The 23399-nt window shown below is 46.6% G+C and overlaps 1 protein-coding gene across 1 annotated transcript in view; it reads left to right on the top strand.

Annotated features, from left to right (window-relative positions):
* PLXNA4 (plexin A4) overlaps window positions 1–23399 on the top strand; it is a 429072-nt gene that overhangs the window by 287644 nt on the left and 118029 nt on the right. Inside the window, exon 5 of the mRNA XM_074828081.1 lies at window positions 23142–23265. Within this exon, the coding sequence (XP_074684182.1) occupies window positions 23142–23265 (124 nt within the window). The remainder of the gene's footprint in view (window positions 1–23141; window positions 23266–23399) is intronic.

Here is a 23399-nt window from a genome sequence, read left to right as displayed (position 1 = left end):
ACCTAACAGAAATGAATGATTAAAATTTAACAAGGTTCCCTCGGAAGTTTACTTTCTGAAGGGCACAAGGTGTCTGTAGTATCTGCCACTAAAGGTTTTGTAAAAAATGCTTTTAGAGCATAAAAGTGATACTCACTGAAAGAGCTTAAGAAACTCTGATATGAAATTGCCATGCTATTCAATCTGTTGTACACCTCATTACTATACTGGTCTTGATACTGGAGGAATGAAAGGTGGAAAACTTAATTTTTTTTTTTTTTTAAGTTGGACTCATGGAGGGTCCAAGAACTAGAATCCAGAAATCTGACTTTTTTTACCTGCCAATTTGGTTGAAGCATGATTAAGAATAGACTGAAAAAAAAGGCATATGACATGCTGAGGGAGGGGGGGTGGGTGTCACAAGACTATCATTGTTCTTTAAATAAATCAAAGTCCATGTGATATGGATGATGTGGTTAATACAGAGGAATTAATACTTTTCCCATAGCAAAGAATTTAAACTATGCTGTCATGGGACAGGAAGAAGAGTCTTCTGATAGATTAGTGCCCAGTTCAAAGATGGGAAATAAAGATCAGGAATAAAGGGTTATGATGGAGGGAGGGAATACCCAGGGGGGTCCCATGGGAATCTCTGCTGAGGGTGTTTGGTGTGTTTATAAATGAGCTAAAAATAGGTGAAGAGTGAAGCAGAAAAGGTAAGTGGTGATAGAGAGCTTTTCAGGGTTCTCACAACTAAAAAAGCCTTCAAGGAGTTGTAGAAGGAATATGCAAAACTGTGTTGGGGTAATAAAATGGCAATTGTAGCTCAGGCCTGATGTCTGCAGGGTTAACCAACAGAGGTAGCAGATGACTGTACCTGGTGGTGTTCACCAGTGGCCGGCTGTAGCAAAGGAGGTGGTTAAGTCAGCCTGGGTAATAATTCTCCACAAACCTCAAACAATACATACAATGCAAGGCATGTTTTGGAAATGAATGGAGTGCACAACAGAGAGTATCATTACGTGGAGATCCGTGGTGCTCTCCCATGCTGCGTACACTGGGTACTTTTGATCACGTAGAGTTAAATGAATATAGTGGACCCAGGAAGGCGGTGGGAAGTGTGGGAAGCAGGAACACAGGTTTCTAACAATCTTTATACAAGGAGAGATTGTATGACTTGGCAATTTTCATCTTAAAAGAGAGATGACTGAGAGGGCTATAATACATCCAGATAATCATGAGTGTAATGAAGAAAGTGAATAGGGGATGATTACTCACCATTTCTCATAACACAAGATCTAGGGAACTTTATATGAGATTATCAAGTGGAATATTAAAACAAACAGAAGAAAGGACATTTTCATATAATGTATCATTCATCTGTGCAACATTGTGAAGCACATTACAGAGGCCAGAAATACAACTGTCTGGAAAGCAATTAGACAAATTAATGAAAGAAAGATCTGTTGAGAGCTGTTCAATACAATGACATCACTGCAGGCTCCAGGTCAGTCAGTCCCTGTGTCATTGCTTGCTGGAAGCTGGGAGTTTAAACCAAGAGAAGTTTCACTCTACAATCCCTATTTTATTATTTTTTCCACACAAGTATCTGCTATTGGAGACAGGATGAATAGCTATACGGATATTTGAGCTGAGCTGTTGCAGCCATTTCTATGTTTCTGCATTTTCAAGTGTCTCTCAAGCAGCAGTTTGCACATCTCTTAAATAAAGGTCCCCTGATTTGTGGCCTTACCAGCACGGCACTGAGTGATCACCGTGCAGCTGATGTAGAGTATCTTTGCCATGTCCATCCAGCCAGGATGTGTCTGGAAGCCCTTTGCAGACATCTAATTGATAAACTGCTCTTCACCCTGCCCAGCGTGACTTGGAGTTGACTTTGGCTCTGATGTTGACATGGTTGGCTGGTTTGGCTCTTTGACATGATGTCGAGCAAGACAATGTTTGGCAATTGCCCCATGCTGCCTGGAGCGGGGGGCTATTCTTCCATTCAGCCACCCCGTGGTCCTGCTCAGAAACTCCATCTCCTTCTCACCAGATGTGGCTTTTGTTGGACAGCAGTCCAGCGCCAGGCTGAATGGTGTTTGATTAGCTCAGTAACTGCATGAAGGGGAAGCCAAGATCATTGCAGAAGCCTTTCAGCAACAACGGCAGGGAGTCCAAATACCCATTAAAATGTGTGCTCATCTCATCTCAAGTCAGTCATTTTTCTGTCTCCCTCCATCTCGTCCTTTGTTTTCTTGTCTTTGATTGCGGTTGATGAAGTTTGTATCAGTGTTGTCATGGTGAGTCTCTTATGAAGTGGTCTTTTTCCCTGGGGACCAGGCATCAGGATTCCTGGTTTCCATTTAAAACTTTGCCACGAACACATGATGGGCAAGTGATGTTTCTCCTGTAGATCTCAGGTTCTACATTCTGAAAAATGGTGACTCAAAGCTTTTACTTCCTCCAAGCATACAGGGAGGACATGTGCTGGAGTTACGGATTTCCTCTGGATGTGTAATGGGTGATGCTTTAAGGATGGATTTTGAATGACACCTTTATCCGCTCATCTAAACGATTCCAGCGTGAGGTGTGTCAATGTCACAGCCACAATCTGGTCTAAAATCCAACCTGCCAGTCATTGTGACAAGGTCATGAGAGATAGGAGAGTAGAGAAATCCCTGAGCTACACTCAGTCTTCAGGGAATTACTGAATGGATCCTTCTGGATCCGAGACTTATTTACTCCTAAATTTGAGAAATCCCTCAATATAGATGTTTGTAGTGCATTTCACCTTGCCATGTGAGAGCTGTGCCCATTGTGAGCTCTTGGTTGAGTTGGTGGATATCCATTCTGGTCAGATTGGGAATAGAGGAAGAGTTATTTTAACAAGATAAGTTTTCTGTGCCAAAGAGGGATCTGATTTGCTGCTGCTGGCTTCTCTTTCACAGCTACCTCCAGACATCAACTTCTTGGTACTGAGGATCCCCTTTCTTTGCATGTGATAATTGCTAATGATTTGAGTGTGAAAGTAAGGAAAGAAATCTGTAAAGTAAACACAAACTGAGATTAAGCTGTGTCTGAAGGGATGGAGGAAATCTGGAATAAAAAAAAAGCTCAACCTGGTAGCAGGGTAGAAATAGGCACTGACTGTCTGCATCACCCAGCACCCTACAGTCCCTGTAACTGATAGCACAGACATGTTACCAGAAAAGCTCCCTAGCTGGAGCACGTTTCTCAGGATGTACCGCAATTATTGCTCCAAAGGAGTTAGGTTTTTAAATATCTTTGAAGCTCTCTGACTCTCCCCTGCCTCCAGCCAGGTCCATATATGTGTCATTGCAAACTGGCACTATCACTCATCTGATGTACTGATTTCTACTCTGAATTTTGCAGCATATGAGTCTGTGTCTAGGGAAGGAACTAGGGCTCCCTGTGCCTGGCTGATCTTCCAAATACATCCATTTCCTCTTCTGCAAGGCCATGGACAGAAATCCCTAATTCTTTCGTTTAAACATCAGTGTACCCATGAAATTGGAGGGAAGAGTTCAAGGTTATTACAGAACACAAGAAATAAAATTTGTATTTCAGGGGCTTTTTGCAGACCACAGAGTAGGAATAGGGATTTGCTTTCTCACAAGGTGCTGGTCCAACTGATCTTTCTTTAGAGTGACACCAACAAATCACTACATGGGTGCTGCACAAACTTTAATTAGATATTGAATCATTGACAAGAAATGAGGCCTCCACATATATCTGAGGTCAGCATCCCCCACCTGGTGTGCCTGAGCTGGCTGCTTCAGTGAAGGCAGAAGGTCTGTACCTGCCCATGACCTTCCTTTAATTATTTGGAATCCATATTATGGACCTTGATGCACAAGACAGCCAATGCCAGGTGTTCAAATTAATAAGCTGAACCAGGTTTTCCGATCAGTGCTCTGGGCTGTTTGCCATTCCTTTTTCTCCTCGACATCTGATAAAATAACCCAGGGCTTTGGTCAAAGGTATTTTGCATGCATGCTATTGGTAGCACTTTGGAAGTACTACTGAGAAAGAAAGGAAAAAATGGGGAAAACTGATCAAGTCGGGGAAAAAAATAATGAGAAATTTGATGTTGGGGGAAGGCAGTTTCTAAAGGTGTTCACAAGCATCCACTGGAGATCAAGGTCTAGTTTACAGTAGTGCTGGTAATTTGTAGTTCTGGTGAACAGAAAATACAAGATTATACAGTGCTAGCAAGATTTTAATCCATACCGGCACCTATTCAGCCATGGAATGAGCAAGAACAGCTCCCCAGATACTAGCCATTTATCCATGAGTCTGAATAAAGTCCTATTTAATAGCAGGCTGTGCATGCAGGAACATGTCATTATGGCCAAAGTAGCTAAATCCACATACTGCAGGTAAAGCAATTAACAGGTTATCGGAGGGATGATCAGTGTGGGACGGGGATTCTGCAGTGTGGTTCACTGGAAGTGAACTGGCAATAACCTGAGACTGCCATCAGGAAAATGTCTGACACAGAGATTCATTTGCTTGTGGAGTACTCTTCCTAATAGAAGAGGCAGAAACACGTCAGTAAGGCACCTAAGAGAGGACTGGAAAACAGCCTTTAGAAGATGCTTTAAAAACATGCACAGAGTGGAGGGACGGACTTGGGACATGTCCCAATTTCAGATTTTCTGGCTGAATAAGTAAGAGGTGCCCATGGTGGTGGAGCTGTCACTTACAGCCAAAACTTTCAAACTGGACCTGTTATGTTGCTAATTTGGTGGTCTCATGGGGAGAGATAGTGGCTGTGTCCGTTGGGGCTGGAAGGGCTCTAATGTCTTCAGCAGTGGTTGTTGGAACAGTTTGGCCATCTCCTCACTCCTGAGGAAGGTCCCAGTTGCTCTCACCCTGCAGAGTCCCCCATGGGAACTTTCCTTTCTCACCCTCTTCACTGGGGGCTTGTTTCAGTGCTGGGGGTTGAGGTTTTATTCTCTTCTCTCTAGATAGCTAGATAGATACCTATGTACACATTGTGTGTGTCTGTGCATATACACACACCTCACACATTAACTATATTCAAGTGCTCTGTAAACTCATATCCACATGCTTTGACGCTAACAGCAGCTCTGTGGATGATTTCTTCTCCATACTGATCTCTCTTCCCTTCATGCATCCATGGTGTATTTGGGGTCACAGCCTCTTTATTTATATGTTCCTAGCTCAGTTGTTCTTGCTGCTTCTGGGTCACAGCATCCTCATCCTGCACCCTTGTTCTCTGCTGCACAGTGACTTTTTGGCATCGGATCAGGGGACAGAGGCAAAAATAAATTTCATCCCCATCTTCAGAACGTAATAGTTGGTTAATGTCTCTAAATTTCACGGAGACGTCTGTTTCTTACGTTCAACAGCCTCCTTTTTTGATCACTGTGCCTACTGAAAACATGTTAAAAAGAACAACCACAAAGATGACAGCCTTTCTGCTCGAGTTGAGAGGGGGGAAAAGTTCCTAGTCCCAGCTAAAAGGCAGGCAGGGAATGAAACAGATCTTCTGTCTGTCTGCCCATCTGTCTGTCTGTCTATCTATCTATCCATCCATCCATCCATCCATCCATCCATCCATCCACCACATTAGTATCATGCATGTGTAATGGTTGTAGAAGACATATATCTCAAGGTCCTTTCCATATATCTTCAGCCCTTTCCATCGGATCAGAAATTTATTCAGAACACAGGGAGAGTTATTGGTGAGCTTGCTGTTGTGTGGATGCTCTAATAGATTTTTTATTGCACTTTCCATACAGAGATTGCAAAACCCGAGCAATCCTAACGCTGCATTTACTTCATCAATTCTTGTGACTGCTAATGCTGACGCTATACTGTTTGGCAGCCTCCATTAAGAATGGTTTGCCCCATGATATTAACAGGCAGTGAAGCTTTGTGCTGATGGATAAAGCACAGTGTAAAACCTGATTGGAATCAATCAGAGTAATTGTCTGGATGTGTGGTGGTTAATAGGAAATGTCCTGCATATTATTGGCTGTTTTATATAGCAAACAGATTAGCTTTCTGCTGCCTTTTGTGGCTCACATCCTCTCCTGAGCCGCTGGGGGAGGTGATGGATCTGCCGGGAGGCTCGGGAGACACCGTGCTGGCGTTGCATCCTGCGTCAGTCTATAAGACACGGACCTCGGAGAAGAGCCCTGTATTTTATATTTGTCTCAGTGACTATTCTGCCTTTATGTCCATTACTGACAACTGGGCAAAAGGCAGCTGTCAGCCTGTTTCATGACTGATGCTGAGCCCAGGCCAGGGCTTTGGGAGGCAGTGTGCAGCAGAGACCAGGAGCAAGACTGAAGCAGAAGGCCTCTGAGCCTTGTGTGTGCTGCAGACTCACACACTGGCAATTAAACACAATCTCAAATACGTTCAGGTCATCCTGATGTCCCCACAGCTGACTTACCAGTCTGTGTTTGGAAGAAAGTCTGAAGAGAGACCCACCAAGAGCCTATCATCCTTCAGCATCTGAGTGCTGGCCCCTGTTCCCATGCAGAAGCAGCCTGGGAGGGCTGAATGTGAGGAAACACCATCTAATTCAGCCAGGGACCAGAACAACCCATCCTGAAACAGGCTTCACAGACAACAGCAAGGCACTGTGAGATGCCCCTCACACCCCAGAAGGACCTAGACAGTGTCTGCCTGACCAGACACTCTCTGATCAGGCAGTCTAGAGCTGAGCTAAAGCCACTGTGGGCGCAGGAAGCATGTGGATCATAGCACCTGGCGTATTTACACATAAACTATGAGCAGCTTTGTTTTCCAGCATCCCTGTCTTCTGGGAGAGGCTTAGAGCACATAAAGGCCACAACTTCCTCATCAAAGTAGATTCCCAGTTACCAACCACCTGGCAGCTGTGGATGCATCCTCTGCTCTGCAGCAGGAGGGCACTGTACCCCCAAATGCTACTGAGGGTGTGCTTGGGGAGGGTCAGCGACTCAGCAAGGAGCAGGCTTGCTTGGGGTAGTTTTTCCTGGGCAGCCTCTGGTTGCTGAGGACCCTCAGCTTTCTCCCTGCCACAAGGATTGGTCATTTTTTGCTCTGTTTTGGTGCATTTATTGTTAGTAAGGATAATAAATCCCCACAAAGCACTCAGAAATATCACTTGCATTTCATGAGTAAGTCACTCAGTCTTGCCCAAGGTCATGAGTATTGCCTTTAATTTAAATTCAGTGCTAGAAACTTCTGAGTCCCTGGAAAGAGATCTTTCTTGCAAACAGAGCTGCTGATGCTGGCTGTGCAGGAGGGAGGAGAGGGAGAGGAGGCTTTGGCTGGGAGAGGCCAGGTCCCCTTGGTGGTCAAAGCCCTGGGTACCATCTGAAGTGCAGCAGGCTGGGATCCTAATGAAAGAGCTTTTCAAGCACTCGTTTCTTTCTTCAGTGAGTAGAATACTATTAACCTTTAAGGCAAAATTATATTTCGTGCCTCTGGGAAGCAGTAACATTTTACCGAGCTGCACTGGGGAATCGGGTAAACAATTGTTAACTCTTTCCACCCCCCATTTCAAGGCCATTTTGGGGCAGCTGTGTGTGCATGTGTGTGCAAATCCTGCCAAGCAGCTGAGCGGAGCTCTGTGCTCAGGAACCCCTCACCGATGGAGACCCGCTGTCCCCTGCTGCCATTCAACCTGCATGCCCTAACCTCTTTGTTCATTAACTGGTATTCAGTTGAACGCACGGTCCTGGCATCTCGGGGCCAAAAGCTCTGCATTGCAATTTTGCCATTTCCCAGGTCCACACAGCTGTTGGGCAACAGGTCTGGCTTTTGATGGCTGAGGATATGGTTTGTTGACAGTGAGGCCATAGGACACCATTTATGAGCTTATACTGGGATATTTCTTACAACTGGGGACAAAGCTTCTATACGTAGCACTGCTATTAAATAATGCCATGGAAGTGAGCCTTTCTGCCTCTGAACTGAATATACAACTGTGTTTGGAAGCTGCTTCACCCAACAAACTGCTTGTTGCAGCTTTGACAGTCTAGAAGCTTTGACCAAGTCCTGTTTTACCCTTGGACGGTGTGTTGGATCACAATATACTGTAGAGACAAGCACGTTTTGCTGTCAGGGTGAAACAGGCAGGTGTTGGCTGTGAACTCCACCAAGCATGCATGTGTACTTTGCACAAGAGCTTCTAAACCTGTTGAGTACTGGGATCCATTCCTGGGAAAAAAAGCTGAAGAGGACTAAAAAGTGAGGTTGGTCCTTCCTTTCTTTCCTTTTTTCCCTTTCCTTTCTTCCTGTCTCTTCCCCAGCCATTATTCTAGCTCTACCCTCACTTCCAGCCAGTGCTCTCCACTGGACCTGCCCAACACCGGGCGCTGCAGTTTGGGTGGCCAGGGGTAGCGAGGGGGATCTGAACTGCTCGAGCCTTGGCAGGGAGAAAGCAGGAGCCACAATCTGAGGACAAAGTCAACACCTTGGGTGGAAAATTAAATCAATGAAGCACTGTGAGCCAGAAAGCAAACGATGCAACAGCAGCAAAGCTGGCTTCCAAATTGAAATGTGTTTGCTGGGGATTGTCCATCGGCTTGGGGAGTTATTATTTCCATTTCTCTAGTTATGAATTAATTTCTAGAGAACTTAATCATCCCCTCCCTTCTCCCCTCCACAACCCCCTCTTCCCTTCTCCTTCTAATTTTCCACTTGACTGGGGATTCTCTGACAGTGAAAATTCAGGCTTAGAGGAGGTCCATGCAAGCTGCTCCATTAGACTGGATAATCTCATTGGAACCAGTGGCTTGAATAATAACACCTTCACCTCATGCACTGCACCAGATTCAAATGACGCTTAACACCCCAGGCTGCAGGGAAGGCTGCAGCAGGGGAAGGGGTGGGTCGAAGCCTGCACCAAGCACCCTTTGTCTCCTGGCTCTGCCAATCTGCCCACGCTACCGAGGACACATCTGCAGTATGAGATAAATGCTGGTCCAAGCCTTCTCCAATGCCGAGACGTCAGGAGCAGAGGCATCCTGAGCTTGTCAGCTCTCCGCATCAGGGAAGCCTGGGTCTGCCCTGTGCCTGAGTGTTGAAGTTTTTTTCCATCTCAGTGGGTCAGGGATGAGTGAGGATGAGCACACTACAGCCTGTCCCACCACCTGATGTCCTGACTTCTGCTTTTCCTCAGCAAGTTGTGCAGGTTGGAGCAGGATCATTAAAGTGGGACTCAATGAACTTCAGCCTGTTGTCAAATCAACCTTGACCTTGACCTTGACCATCTCCCTACATGCAGAGCATTGACTTGACTCTAGCTCCAACCAGGTTGTCTGAAGGAGTCCTCCCCTTAATTTATAACCCACCTGAGAGCACAAATGCACTATGGACTCTGTTTCTGATGCCTAGTATTTCCCTCAGTGCCAGGCTATTGTCTCCCTTCAAGATGCAACTAAAAACCTGAATTTTGTCACCCACCCATAAAATGGATGGTTTGAATCCAAGATTCTGGATTGGATGTTATAGGGTTGATCCTGAAGGACAAGTCTAGCAGGACTCTCTTGCTATTTGAGGGCATAGTTGGACTCCATAACAAATTATCATGCTGGGAGAAGATGTCTCATACAGGTGGATCGTGCATGAGAGACAACATCATGAACTGCACTTGAATTCCCACCTCCTTCAGCATCCCCAGCCCGTTCCCACCACCTACCCACACTGGATCCACACTGTCACCTCACAGTGTATTGCTCTGCACTGTCACAGCCAGAAGAAATAACATCTTCCCACAGTGACTCCCATCACATCCGTCAATGCAACCTGGCTATTCTGCTCACCCAGTAGTCTCAGAATTGCCCAGAGAGGAACACCGTGCAAGTTTTCTCCAGAAACTATGTGCTTTTAAAGAGAAGGAAACTAGGAAAATGTATGTGGGAGATGGACACCTGGAATGCATAATAAATGGCTCTATTGCTGTGCATCTGACAACCCAGCCTGCTGGAGGTCATTCACAGCACCACAGCAATTTTTCAGTGTTTAACCCATCCCTTCCAGCCATGCACGGATGAGGGGAAATTCATACATCACATGCCAACAGCCTTTTCCTTGCAGCTGGGGTATTAGCTGAGATCCCTAGCAAAGCCTCGGGTCAGGGAGTGCTTTCCTGTGCATCACAGTGTGAGGGGCAGGCTCAGTGGGGTGTGCCAGACCAGACTAGGAGGTCCTCGTGGTTTAGGAGAATAATGCCTGAGGACCTCCTTTTGGCAGAATGGTTAAAGCAGCAGAGGGATGAAGCAAGGATCATTTCTAGGGTGGTCTGAAGTCCTGGTCCTTTTGTTTCTTATGAGTGGGCTCTGGGTGGACCCTTGCTCAACTCTAAACCTTGCTGCAGATCCAGCTTGCTCTCTTTGATGGGTAGGCAACCACTGTAGAGGGAGCTCAGGCTGCCTGATGTACCCCTTAGTGTATAGCAGAGAGAAGAGGCTTAGGATGAGGGGAACTGAGCTTATTCTCTGACTTTTTGGCTGGAGTAGGATTGGGCAGAGAGGGGCAGTAAACTAAGATTAAAATCCTTCCTGCTCTATTTTATCTCTTGTTCCTCTGCCCCCCAAATTCTCTTTCCTAGTGCACAGTGTGAAGATCGCTGTGAAAATCAGAATGAGGCATACTTTGAGTAGGGATTTTATTGTTATTTGTGTCAGAGTTGGGGTGAAATCCTGACTTAGGTAGTTGGAAAGCCCTAGCTCTAATCAAAAGCCTGTGCATCAGCCATGTGGGGGCTGAAATCTACCATGTAAGCACATTTTATCCTTTACTTATGACCCTGAGACAGTTCACCTGTTGAAGGCTGTTCATCCAGCTCATCCCATGCTTTTTTCTAGCTCTGAAGAGACAAATACCTTAGAGATGGATTGGGAGCTTCTGACATGGTCTGGGGAGGGTTGGTGAAACTGCATGGGTACCTGTCTTCTTCAGGCAGCAAATACCATCACAGTGATTTCACATCTCACAGAGAAAGTCAAGCCAGGGCTTAGAGGTTCCTTGACTTATTTTTCCCCAGTGAGGCTTAACTCTGCACAGAGTGCCTCTCCTCTTCAACTGGAACCATGGGTCAGCCGGAGACCTCCCTTTCCAGGTCTGCATGGTAATGGGGACTCGATGTTCTATCCTGTGGCTATTCTCTCTGTGCTATCCTGTGTTTTTTCAGGCTTCTAATTGTACTGCTGCAAAGCATGGGGAAAGTTTGGGCCCAGAGGGAAGAATTGTCTCTGCCAGCAGCAAATACCAGAGCTACAGCACACGTCACTGTCTGTTGGCTCTGCTGCCGGGGGACATGGGCAGATGGATGGATGCATACTGGCAGGACAAGGAGGAAAGGGAAGGAGCTGAAGAGTGACGTGAAAAAGGAGATGTTGATGAAGGTCAAAATCAGCAGTGGGGAGGGAAAGCCTGGTTTGAGAAACTCTGTGGGTCCCCTGTGCCCTGCACCTTTCTGGGTAAAACTGCTTGGGGCAAGGGGTTTCTAGAGGTGGGGGATTTCGATAAATATTGCTCAAGCCCAGTCAGTCTATTCTGTGGAAATGTTTTCTCTTCTTGCTATGCTTCCCCAAGTCAGGACAGCAGATGCTAACAGTAAAAAAGCAATTAAATTGCATGCTGGCTGAGTCTGTCAGTGATTCAGTATCTGTATAAGTGGGAGATCCCTCACAATGTGCTTCCCGTGGCTCTCCAAACGTCCCTGCAAACCTCCTTAAACACAGATGGTGTGCTCCTTTTTTGGAGTTTTCCTGCCCTGCTTGTTCTTTAAGAGGTGAGGCTGAAGTGGCACCAAAACCTCCCACCCTTTTCATAGGACCTCTAGGTCTCACTGCAGTCTTGGCAGTGATTCATGAGGAAGTCTCGGGATTACTGATTTGGATTAGCCCAATCTCTGAGCAGCACATTCAAAATTTTACCTTTCTGAAGGCCTGGGCTTTTGGGCCACAGTGACAGGGAAAAGACCAAACACCTTTCTCTGGAGTTACTTGAGAGAAGCTCCCACAAGAATGCAGGGATGATGTTCCAAGGCATCTGAATCAGGCCATGAACAAAGAACTTCGGCCCCTTTGAACAAATTGTTTGCATCAGCCCTTGCAGAGGAAAGCGTGTAGGAGCGCAGGAGAGTGTAGGTGTTATCTACTCAGGTTCTGGGAAAGACACTCACAAATATTATTAGCATGAATAGGAAGCGCCATGATAGGATGCTCTCTGGGAAAAGTAATTTTGTTCATTAATTACTTGCCTTATCTTGCAACCTTGTTCCCTTTCTCTCGCTTTCTTCTTTTTTAATTTTCTTTAAAATGACTGTAAGTGAATTCAGGGCTGGGAAAGTTATTTTACTGCCTCCTCAGAGACAGAAGCTTGTATTACTCAGGTAGCCTTCAGCTGAATCTTCAGGGGTTTTTCCATCTTCATTTGAAGCTCAGTCTTTTATGGACAGATGGCAAAAGACAGTTCGAGGCAGATTCCTGTGATTTCTTTCTTGTGGACCACCTCAATGCTCTGGACTGTCTGCAGTTCACATGCGTGCCTTTGGCTTGAGTTCTGCCTGCTGCTTGTGATTTTGTGCTCTGAGATACTCCTCCTGCCTTTAGCTTCCAGGTTTGTGTTGTGCCTGGTTAGTTCAGCAACAAAAGGATTCAGAGGGCTGTGATTTAAGAGGCAGCAAAGCAGAGACCCTGCAGCTTCAGAGATGTCCTTTCCTTATGGCTTTGACCCTTGCAAGAGGTTGGAAAGGGTCAGTGGATGAAGGCAGGTGATACCCATCCTCCCAGATGTCAAACACGCCTGTTGGCTTTTTTCAGACTGCTTCTGCGGTGGGGAATAGGTTTCTTCCAGGCACCTCTGCATTTCCAGCAGGGTTGCTGCTGGTCACTGCTTTGAGTGAGTTTGCAATGTTAGGTGGGAATCAACAAACGCCAGGGATTCTCAGGGCAACCTAGTTTCTTTGTAAACTGAAGACAATGAGAACAGAGTTGCCCAGGCTGAAATGCCACCACCACCTGCAGCTTGAGGCTGGGACTCACCTGGAGCCAAGTCCCCCCCATAAAGTTGTTCAATCCTGGCTGTTGTCTGATGCTGTAGAGATTGCTGGGGCTTTTTGAGGTCTTTCTGAACACGATGTCTGTCATGGGAGGAACAGAGCCTTTCTGTAACGCTGAGCAGTACCAGCTGATGAGTGTATTTCAGCATCACCTTCTGCAGACCCCCTCCCTCTTTTCCATGCTCTCCTCCCCCTGTGCCAGTGAACAATTTCCAATTCTTCATTGGACAAAGGCTCCAAGTTTCCAGGGATTTGCATGTGAAATGCTCCTGTTCATCTCAGGCTTGAATGAGCCATCAAAATGCTCATCAGGGATCTGCCTACAGAGGCACACGCATGTGTACACACAAATCGCCTGTCCCTGGCTGCACCCCAGTGGTGCATGAGCTGGTGTGGTCCTTGGGCCACCACTGAACCTTTGTTCGCAGGCTGGGGCTGAAGAGCAGGTTGCGTTTGATGGACCAACGCAGGCCCCCCCCAGGCAAGATTAGAAAGACAAGACAATCTACAGCTCTGGAAATTTGGGGAGGGGGGTGAGGGGAAGGAGAAGCGGCATGAAATCCCTCAAGGCAGGGGGGAGGGATGCTGTTGATGGAGTGCCTGGCTTTGTAGGGCGGGAGATGGAGGAGTAAATCCCTTGCACCCACGCCCCGCGGGCCTCCGGGGGTGGGCTTATTCAATTGCTGTGATAGAGGGAGGAGCCCACCTGGGGACAGAGATAACGGGCGGGCGGTGGGATTGCCGTTCTGCAGCATAAGCCGGGAGAGTTATCAGGGCAGAAACTCGGCTTCTATTACCATGCATTAGAATAGATTAGCAGGCAGAGCAATTAGCATCCTCACTCTATTTGGCGAAATGACAGGGCCGGTGGCAGCGGGCAGGAGACATGGGGGGAAGAGGCAGCTTGGCAGGGTGGCATTTCCCTCCCTGAACTGCAGCCCAAGGACAGAGGGGACTTCTGGTCTTTTGCCCCAGGGCTGTCCCCACTTGGACATTAAAAAGAGCAGGGGTGGGGGTGAGCTTTGGTTAGTGGTCTGAAACTTTTTGTGGCTCCTGGTCCCTGAAAAATTACCCTGGGGAGATTCAAAGCTCCAAAGAGTGAATTTCAGTTTTCTTGAGTTCCCTTTTCCATGTCTCTTTGAAAGAATCCACAGACGTCTGGGTCCCCAAATACCACCAGTTAAAAAAACCCACTGCTTTGACTTCCCCAGGCCATCCCAATAGCCCTTTACCCCCCTTTTTCCATGCTCATCTTTGATTCCCAAAGAGCAGGTTTTTCAGGGAGGCAAGCCTGTTCATGATTAGAGCCAAAGATGAAAACAAGAGTCCAACTCCTTCCTCAGATGCATATGAATTTGCTGAGAAAGCTTCCCCTCCTCTCACTGCCAGGACAGGTTTCCCAGGAATGAATCTGTGAATGACCTCGGCTTGAGTTTGTTCTTCTTTTCCTGTAGCATCTCCTGGCTTTCTGTCCTGAATGGAGTATCCCAGACAGTGGACAAAATTTAACTCCATCCCTGCCAGGGAGGGCTGAATTTCAGCTATCCTCTGGCAGGGATGGAGGGCAACCTGGAGGCCACAAAGAGTAGACAGGGAGGAATGGCTATTCGCCACTTCACCACATAAAGTTTAAGGTCAATTATATCTGCGTCTCGACATTTATGGCATTGCTATTCTTAGGACCCCGAGGGAACCTGCAAATGTCAAAACATTGCTAAAACTGACCTTAAACTTTACATGCAAGTGGGACTGAATCTCCTTCCTTTTCCTGACTCCAGCCAGAAAATTGCTTTGGCTCCAGCAGAGAGAAAGGCAAATTTCAGTTGCTCCCTTCTTCCCCAGCCTTGCTCTCCCCTTGTGATAAAGCCATCTCAGGAGACACAAAGCCGGCTCGACATGTTGGTCAGACTTTGGCTAAAACAACCCCCTTATTACATCCCTAGATTCCTAGATTCCTTTAATTGCTCTGTTTCTGTCTCAACCTTCCTTCCAACTGGGAAATCAACAACTTTTCCCCAATGAAAAATGAGGCTGTCATATTGCATCTCAACCTGAAAGAGGGACCAGACTGATGAGACTGATTCAGACCATCACAGACAGATCCTTGAATCTCCAGAGCCTCCCACAACCAGGCATCTCTGTGTCCTGCAGTCCCTTTCCCGGACTCCTGTCCCCACCCCTGGCTGAAAATGCCATTAGGAGGGTTTGCACTTGGCTTCCACTGAGCTCCCTCTGCTGACCACCTTGCAAAAGGCATCGCCGACCTACCTGGCTGGTCTTCGAGTAGGTGTCCCCTCCGGCCTCTGAGCAAGGACTTTGGGCAGAGCAGGGACAAGAACTCTTGCGTGATGCTGGGAAGGTGGGCTGGGGATACTGGTAGGACATCAGCCCGTGCTCATTTGGGGAACGTGACCCTCTGCCAGAAGCTGCCTGGCTCTGTGTAGAGAGAGGAAAACCCAAGTGATGAAGTGATGCCAGAAGTCTCCCTGTCACCTCTCAGCTCCTATAGCCTGCTCCAGCTTTGCCCAGGACACAAATGCTGGTGTGATACAAGACCAAAGATTTTTGAGGAACAGCCATCCTTTCTGTTATTTCATTTTGGAGGAAGTGACCTCTTGGAGGCAAGGAAGGCTGTTACTGGGCCATGCCTGCACTCCCCACTAGATTTCAGATTCCCAATTTGTAGGTCTGTGCTGAGCTGGGGATGGGGGATTCTCTTCAGTTTGACCGTTGCCAGCCACCTGCAAGTGCAGCCTGCCTCACCGTGGGCTCTTGCTGGGCTGGGAAATCTCAGATTTCCCCTTGGAAATGGAAAAGATAGAAGAAAAGGAAAATTATTGCCTCTTCCCCTGTCTTGCTTTAGGATGGGGGGGGACCATCTGGGTTTTTCAGGGTCTTCAAATTGAGACCTAAATAAGATTTCCCTGAAAGTTTCCCTTTGTCCCCTCTACTCTTCTCCTGATCTTTCTCCTTGGATGTATCCTGGGCAAGGAGACGACTGGAGGTGACGGAAAGGTCAGACCATGAAGACTGGGAAGAGGTAGGAGTGCCTGTGGCTTGGACCATGTGGGTTTTCACACCAGCCCTGCACATCTCTGTCCTCACAGAGAGTCTGGGACATGCAATCTGTCTGCTGGTCCCTATGTCCCCTCCCTCCTCCCCTCTCCCCATGTCTCCATCCCTGCTCCACCCACGCCCATGTTCTCTTTTCCCACACCCTATTTTCTCTTGAATGGGCATGAGGAGATTAGGACATACATGACAACCCTGGTGATAGGAGTCAAGAAGACAGACAGACAACCTGAGAAGGAGAAAAGAAGGTAGGACCAAAAGACATTAAGAATGTAAGGGGAAGAGCTTAAGAGACATGAGAAAAGCATGGGAAACTGTGTCCAAAGAACCACAGAACTGGGAAGGGGTGAGAAATGGGATGGGGCATCATCTCCAACTTGCACAAGCTGAGGACCTCAGTGTGAGTGACCCCCACACCACAACAAAATGTCTAGCAATGAACAGGTTGGGGAGGCAAATGGAGATCCCAACATTGAACCTGTGTCCCATCAAAATGTCCCATCTAGCCCCAGTGGTCAGTCCTGGTGAGTGTGAATGGGGTGTGCAGAGGTTCCCATCTGCCACTTTGGGTAAGGAAAGGGTGGCTGTGATTATTCTGTCAAAGGGTGAGTGAATTTGTCCTCTGCAGGAAATATTACCATTTGGAATCAGAAATGAAAGCTGAAATGTCAAAACCTTTTGCAAAACAGCAATGTCCACAAATTACCTGTTTGGAGGTGGTGGAAGGGTGTCATTTCATTTTGCTGAGCTGACCCAAACCATTGATCTGTCTCTCATGCTGCTCCCCCTGCCCTTTGGCATCCAATACAGACACTTCATGTCCCTCTTCTTCCCTACGAGTCCACCTCACTGGCCAGATTGAGTCTTGCAATGCAAAAGCAGTCAAAAGAAAACTGCTGTGCATCAAATGATGAGGCTTCTCCAAAAAGGATTAATTTGTTTGTATTTTATTTCTGGGAATTCATGTTTTTTTAATGGTAAGATTTTTTTTTCCTGAATAAAAGAATTGTGTAATGTGCTAATTGCCATTTGTAAAAAGAAAACCTCTCTGTTCTGAGTAGCAATTTCTGATCAGATCCAATCACCACTCTATTGTCTTGAAAATTGTTTTTAATTGACAAAATTGCAGATAAGACCTTTTCCATTGCCAGAAAACTGACATTTTTTTGTGTGTCTCGTATTAGATAAGTTGGATATTTCAGTCTGCTTCTGGGAAAATGAAGGAAAAAAACAAACCAGAGAATCAGAATCTTTTCCTTTTTCAACAGCTATGGATATAAACAAGAAAGACTCAGTCAGGACTAGAAAACATGTTTTTTTGTCTGACTGTACCATTTCCACCACCCCACAGAAAAAAAAAAAAAAAAAAAAGAAGAAAAAAAGATTTACAGAAACTTTCTCCTTGGCTTTCTCCTCCCAGGACTATTTGTCTCTGTCTATTTAGTCCGCTCAGGATTTCAGTTTGTTTGGTCTCCAGCAGAGACCACCAGATCTGGTTAATGGTGTGAATTAGCAGAACAACTTTTCACCTCTCTTGGAAGCCTTGTGGCCCCAGGCCACCACATGGGTCTATGGAGCAGCTGAGCACCTCGGACCCTGCAAGCCCAAATGATAAAAGAAACTCACTGCATGATCTTATCAGGGTTTTGTATGTCTTAGAAAATAATTACCACTAGAAAGGCCAGGCACAAGGGCCATGTGCCTTTTAAATGCTTTTAATTTTTTTATAGCTCATGGGACTGTGGAGTGGTTTATCTCTAATGAATGGCCAGAGAGAAGGCTAGAGATCTTGGTCTGTGGAGCTCTCTGTGCAGCATGTGTCTCCATCCTGGTGCAGGAAAACGGAGCTGCAGATCTGCAGGGATGCTCTGGCTCAGGTCCTAAGAGCATCAGCAGCTCTGCCAACCTCTGAACACTTTCCTCTCATTTCCCTCTGCTAAGAAATCAGGAGTTACCCAAAGCAAACTCAGGAATTTCCGGCAGTGGTGGGATAGACAAGAAGTGGGAGGGGCAGAGAAATATCCCCGTTGGAGGCACTTGTCCCACCCCACTGCTCTCATGAGGGATGGCCTCAGTTAGCACTTACTTCCTGGCATCACAATTCCTCTGCTTCCTTCCCACTGCAAACAGCATCTTTCCCCCAGTTTTCCTCCTGTCCCTAGCCTCTACATAGAAAAGATCTTTCTTCCACCTTCAGCCTCCTGAACCAAGCTCCGTTCCCTGCAGATGTTAATATCACAGTCACTTTATCATCATTAGTCCAGATCCCCTGAGGTCTGGATGGCAAAGAAACAATCCAAGGTAGGAGGAAGGGTAGGTGCAATGGTTCAGAGAAGTATGAGGGTGACTCTTCAGGGTAAACTGATAGGATGGGGATGAGGCTCTGCAGGACTGTATGGTGAGGGTGTAGCAAGGTTCAGGACCTCACTATATTGGGCATGGAGAAAACAAAGATACAGATAAAAAGAGGCCAGGATGAAAAATAAAGGTCATGCTTTTTGGTTTGTGGGGTTTTGTGTGCATGCAGGGGGTTGTTTTGGGTTATTTTTCTACAGCAGGATGGTGGAGATGTGTTTTCACTGACAGGCAAAGGCAGGTGAAAGCATGCACGTGGCACACATCACTCCTGTTAGGCTGGCAACCCTGCAGTAGCACGATCTGTTTTCCATGCTGTGCATAGGGAAAACAAAGAGCTTGCAGGTGGAGGATTACTGCACTTGACCTTTCTTGTACCTGGTCTATCCAGGTGCATGAAGCTCTTGGGCCTCTGTGCTCAGCCTCTCCAAAGTTTTCTGGACTTCAGATTAACCCTTCTAACCTTGGACATCTAGAGACAAACCCTGAAGGTTGTAGAATGAGTCTGGTTTTGGTTTGACCAAGGCCTAGCAAGGCAGAAGAGCCCTTAGCATCTCATTGCAGAGGTGGAATAGCACCTTACCCCTCTGCAGCTGGTGTCTGCAGAATGTGGTCCCAGCAGGTTGCTTTAGGTCCCAAATGGCAGACCTGGGATTTAACCATGATCTCTTGGGTCCCAAACCAGGACCTGCATCTCATCCTCAGGAGACCTGGGCTTTGCTCTGCTCTCTGACATGGAAGCGTCTATGCCTCACTTTCTGGTCTCTGCGTGGTACTGTTTCAACCTCACAGAGGTATCGTGAAGTTTAATTAGCTCCAGGCAAAGCCCTTTGAGATCCTCAGATGAGAGATGCTATAGAAGCGCAAAGTATTAATTTAACATTATGAAAATAATTGGTTAGTGGATGGTGAACAGAGGGTTAGCGTTAACAGTATTTATTCTTAATGGGAGATGAGGAGGAAATAACATTCCTCATGGTTCAGTGGTAGGACCAGTTTCTTAGTGTTCATACTAATGGTTTGGACAGAAGCAGGACACTTGCAGTTTTTAAAGATGCAGCTGATAATGACATAGCAGGTGTTATTAAGATGTACAGAGAAGTGCTGTGTCTACAGCATAATCTTATGCAAATAATTTCAGGAGTGGAATATGCTCTTTTAGGTGTCTTAAATGTAATGTGATGCCACTGGGTGGGAGTTACGCACCAGCTAATTATAGCATGAATAGAATTGAATTAGGTTATATGGCAGTGGAAAGTGATCTCAGCATATTGACAGACCCAGCATGTTAGAGTTACAGATATTTTACTAAAGCGAAACAGTTATTGGCAGTACGAGATATTTTTTCTGCATAAACCATAATAGACACACCAGATGAGAGCGCAGCGGAGTCGCAGTAATTTCACAGGGCCCAAAGTACACGCAGACTCTCAACAGAGACAACACAAATGATTAGTTGGGGTTGGGATATTTCATTATCCCTTTCACAGTCCTGCTGCCCTGTGCAGGCAGCTGCCTTCCAGGTGACCACTCTTCTAAGGCAGGCATTTGTGTCTGGAAGTACTTATTTATTAAAAGTACCATTTGCCTTTATTTACAATTTGCTGAATTTAAGTTTTTGGGCTGCAATGTCCCCTCTGGGCATCTGCTTTCAGTGGCTGGGTGCTTTGCATTCTGCATTTCAGCCAACACTGTTCAGGGATTTGAGAGACTGATGCTGGAGGGCAACACTTTGCTCTGCACATACTGAAACAATTTTCTCTGCTGTTTCTCCCCTGCTCTTGGGGGAGGACTCTTGGGGGAGAACATTTTTGGCAGAGAGAAGGTTACTTTATGACAGGTATGTACCTTTTTCTGCTCCCCTGAAAATCCACCACGTTTTGCCTCTGAAAAACCTCAGTTGCAGGTGCTGGGCAGACACCTGGGAGAGTGTGGTGTGTAAACCCACAGGATGCTCCACATGCTCCAGCTCAGGATAGATAAGGTGGTAAAAGAAGAGGAGATGGGCGAAAGCATGGGTGAAAGGCTCTGGAGAAGAGCCCCCATCACTCCTTTCTGCATGGACAAACCTGCAAAACCCACTGGCAGGCAGCTCTATCCCTTTAGCCTTGATTTATGCAGCAGCTGGGATCAGTTTTCTGGGGTGAATTATGCTGCTAGCTCAAGGATGTTGACTTGAGAGCCTGAACCCTGCCAGTGACCCGGAGCCCAGCTTGGTTTGGTTCAGCTTGGCAGAGCTCCCCCATCATCAGATTCAAGCACCAGGCACAGTTGGGTGTTTTGGGGTTTTTTGCCTCCTTTGTTTTAAATTGAGAAATTGCATTGAAATGTCAGACAGTCAAAGTCAAAAGTTGGGAAGTGGCAGAACTGAGGTCACCCGTGAAAAAAGGAATAATAATGTGTGATCCTGTAATTAAAGTCTGGCTTGCAGTGCGTGAGTGCAGGGAGCAGATTTAGGAGTGCAGAAGCTACTTTCAGTCTGGCAGTACCTAATTTCTGACAGCCTGACACTGCAACCTTAACATTATATTAAAACCAGGCTTAGTTTGGTTTTTCATCATTTCATTATTGGATGGCAACACACCTTACAACCAGACATCAAGGCTGCAAGACACATCAGTCTAATATAATGTGAGTTTTTCATCTGAAGTTACATGTCTTAAATGTGTATGACCAGGAAACAGCGAGATAAGATGCTGATTGTTATATTCGTGCTCAGTGGTGGGGCTGGGAATACAAACCACACTCCTAAATGCTTAACCTATACCCATGTGTTGTCCTCCTGTGCAAATATGCTGGATATGTTTGCAACTGACTGTACTATTACACTTGAATTGAGCCTGGGTATATGCCCATTTAATTTTAGACAATTCTGTTGTGCTGCAGCTGGAGGAAATAAATGGGAGGTAGCAGGACACCCTGAAGAATCTGGGCGCTTGTGTTTTGACACCGAGCCCAAAAGGGTTTCCTTCCGAGCTATTCTCAGGAGAGGAGTTCCCACGCCCTGCAGAGCTTTGATGGGATTGCTGTGTCTATTTGTTTTCTAAAAGTGCTTACAAAAATCTCAGGTCAGCATTTTGCCCTGGCTTTTGTTTTGCAATAGGGGACTTACAGTTTTGGGAGTAGTTAATCGGCTATCCGTCCAACTCTCTAGAGACTGCACATTTAAAATTCCTGATCCAGCATGGGGCAGTGCTAAAGGAGACTTAATGGGATGAAGGTTCCTAGGGAACAGAGAGTGGGAGCTGCAATGCTGCTCTTGCGCTCTCAAATCTGCAAAGCAAACTGAGAGCGTGCTGAGAATGGCAGAGATGTCCCTTTATGATTCCTGCCACTGGGAACACAGAACTTTCCTCTACCAGAAAGATGGAGCAATTTGAGTTTGAAATTGGGGTGTTCATTTTATCTAGCATCAGCCACTAGAAACACCCAGGCCCTAAAGTTTTGGCCAGCCTCCAAGCTTTGTAATATTCAGGCTCAGCCATAGATTGGGTTGCTTTTGCGTGTGTTGCCATAGATAACCATCTGCAAGTCCCCAGGCATATAGGTGCAATCTCTGCTCCAGGGAGCAAGGACATTGAGGGGTGATCTTGGAGCTGACTAAGACTCTGAAGTCTGGGAGTGGGTGAATAATTTAACATCTGCACTTAGTCTTTATAGCTGGTTTTAATGGGGGGTAATAGCACTGCTAATAACAAAATCCATTGAAGACACCCCGTGCAAGTCCATAACATTAGCTTAATGGCAAAAGGTAATTGGCATGCAGTTGAAGCTGTCCTTTTGTATTAACCCTGTGGATTTCTGGGCAGACATCTTCCTCGAAGCAATGGCCTTGGCAGTGCATGTGGAGTAAAATACAGATGTGTTTTATGCTGAGCAAATGCAAATCTGGATTGAAACAGGGCGCACTGCTACCAATTCACATTGCTGGCTTGTGTTTACACCAGACAGATAAGACGATAGACAGTGACAGTGCTGAAAGCGCTGACAATAATTAGTGCACAGTGTAAGCTTCGTGGACTTGTGGAGCCCAGGTGCTATGCACCCACTACTTTCACTGAACCGTCACTAACTGGGAACACCACCATTTTTAAGAATTAACCCTGGGCACCTCTAGTCAGGTAATTCCTAACCAGATGCCAAACCCCCCTTAATCTGCCAGGGACTACTTAGCAGCTGCTGAGCAATGGATTGGAGGGCTGCCCCTTCCCAGCAGAGAGGTACCAGCAGCCCAGAAGCACCACAGATTTGTAGTCTTCTCAGTAGGGCCAAAGAGCATGGGCTGTGCATAGCTACTCCAAGAGGACATCCCTGCCTAAGATGTCCCACTGCCCTTGGACAGGACAGTTTTTAGGGCTGTACCTGCTATGTGGGTAGAGAAAGAGCATCTTTACTGCTGTGCATTCTACCCAAGGTATGGGGCTTTCACCTGCCTCCCTTCCTCCTTTCATGGTGTCCTTGCAACTCTCCAACCTGCTGAGTGATCCCATGACTGTTAGCACAGGAGTCAGAGAGCTCTAGGGCATGAGTGTGGTTTTCCAGCTAGTGCAGTCCCAGAGGGTACAGTGTTGACTTTCCACCCAAAATTATTTTTTCTCCCATGTCCCAGGTTTGTCCTCATCCTCACGGCCTGGCTTTGTGTTAACTCTGTTCCTCTCTATTCCCGTTTGCTCAGGTGCACGAGGAAGGAGCGGTGTGAGCGCTCCAGCGAGCCTCGGAGATTCGCCTCAGAGATGAAGCAGTGTGTCCGGCTTACTGTGCATCCCAACAACATCTCCGTCTCCCAGTACAACGTATTGGTGAGGAATGTTAATCCTTGCTCCCCTCAGGTTTAATCTGCCCATGCACTCTGACAGACTCAGGTATGTGCAACCTGGGTTCAGCATGAGTGGGAAGGACTGGCAGCTTGATGCAAGAGGTTCTCCAGACTCCA

The sequence above is a fragment of the Strix aluco genome, chromosome 5 (assembly GCF_031877795.1).
Source record: "Strix aluco isolate bStrAlu1 chromosome 5, bStrAlu1.hap1, whole genome shotgun sequence".
NCBI lineage: Eukaryota > Metazoa > Chordata > Aves > Strigiformes > Strigidae > Strix > Strix aluco.
This window is presented reverse-complemented; position numbering and strand designations above follow the sequence as displayed.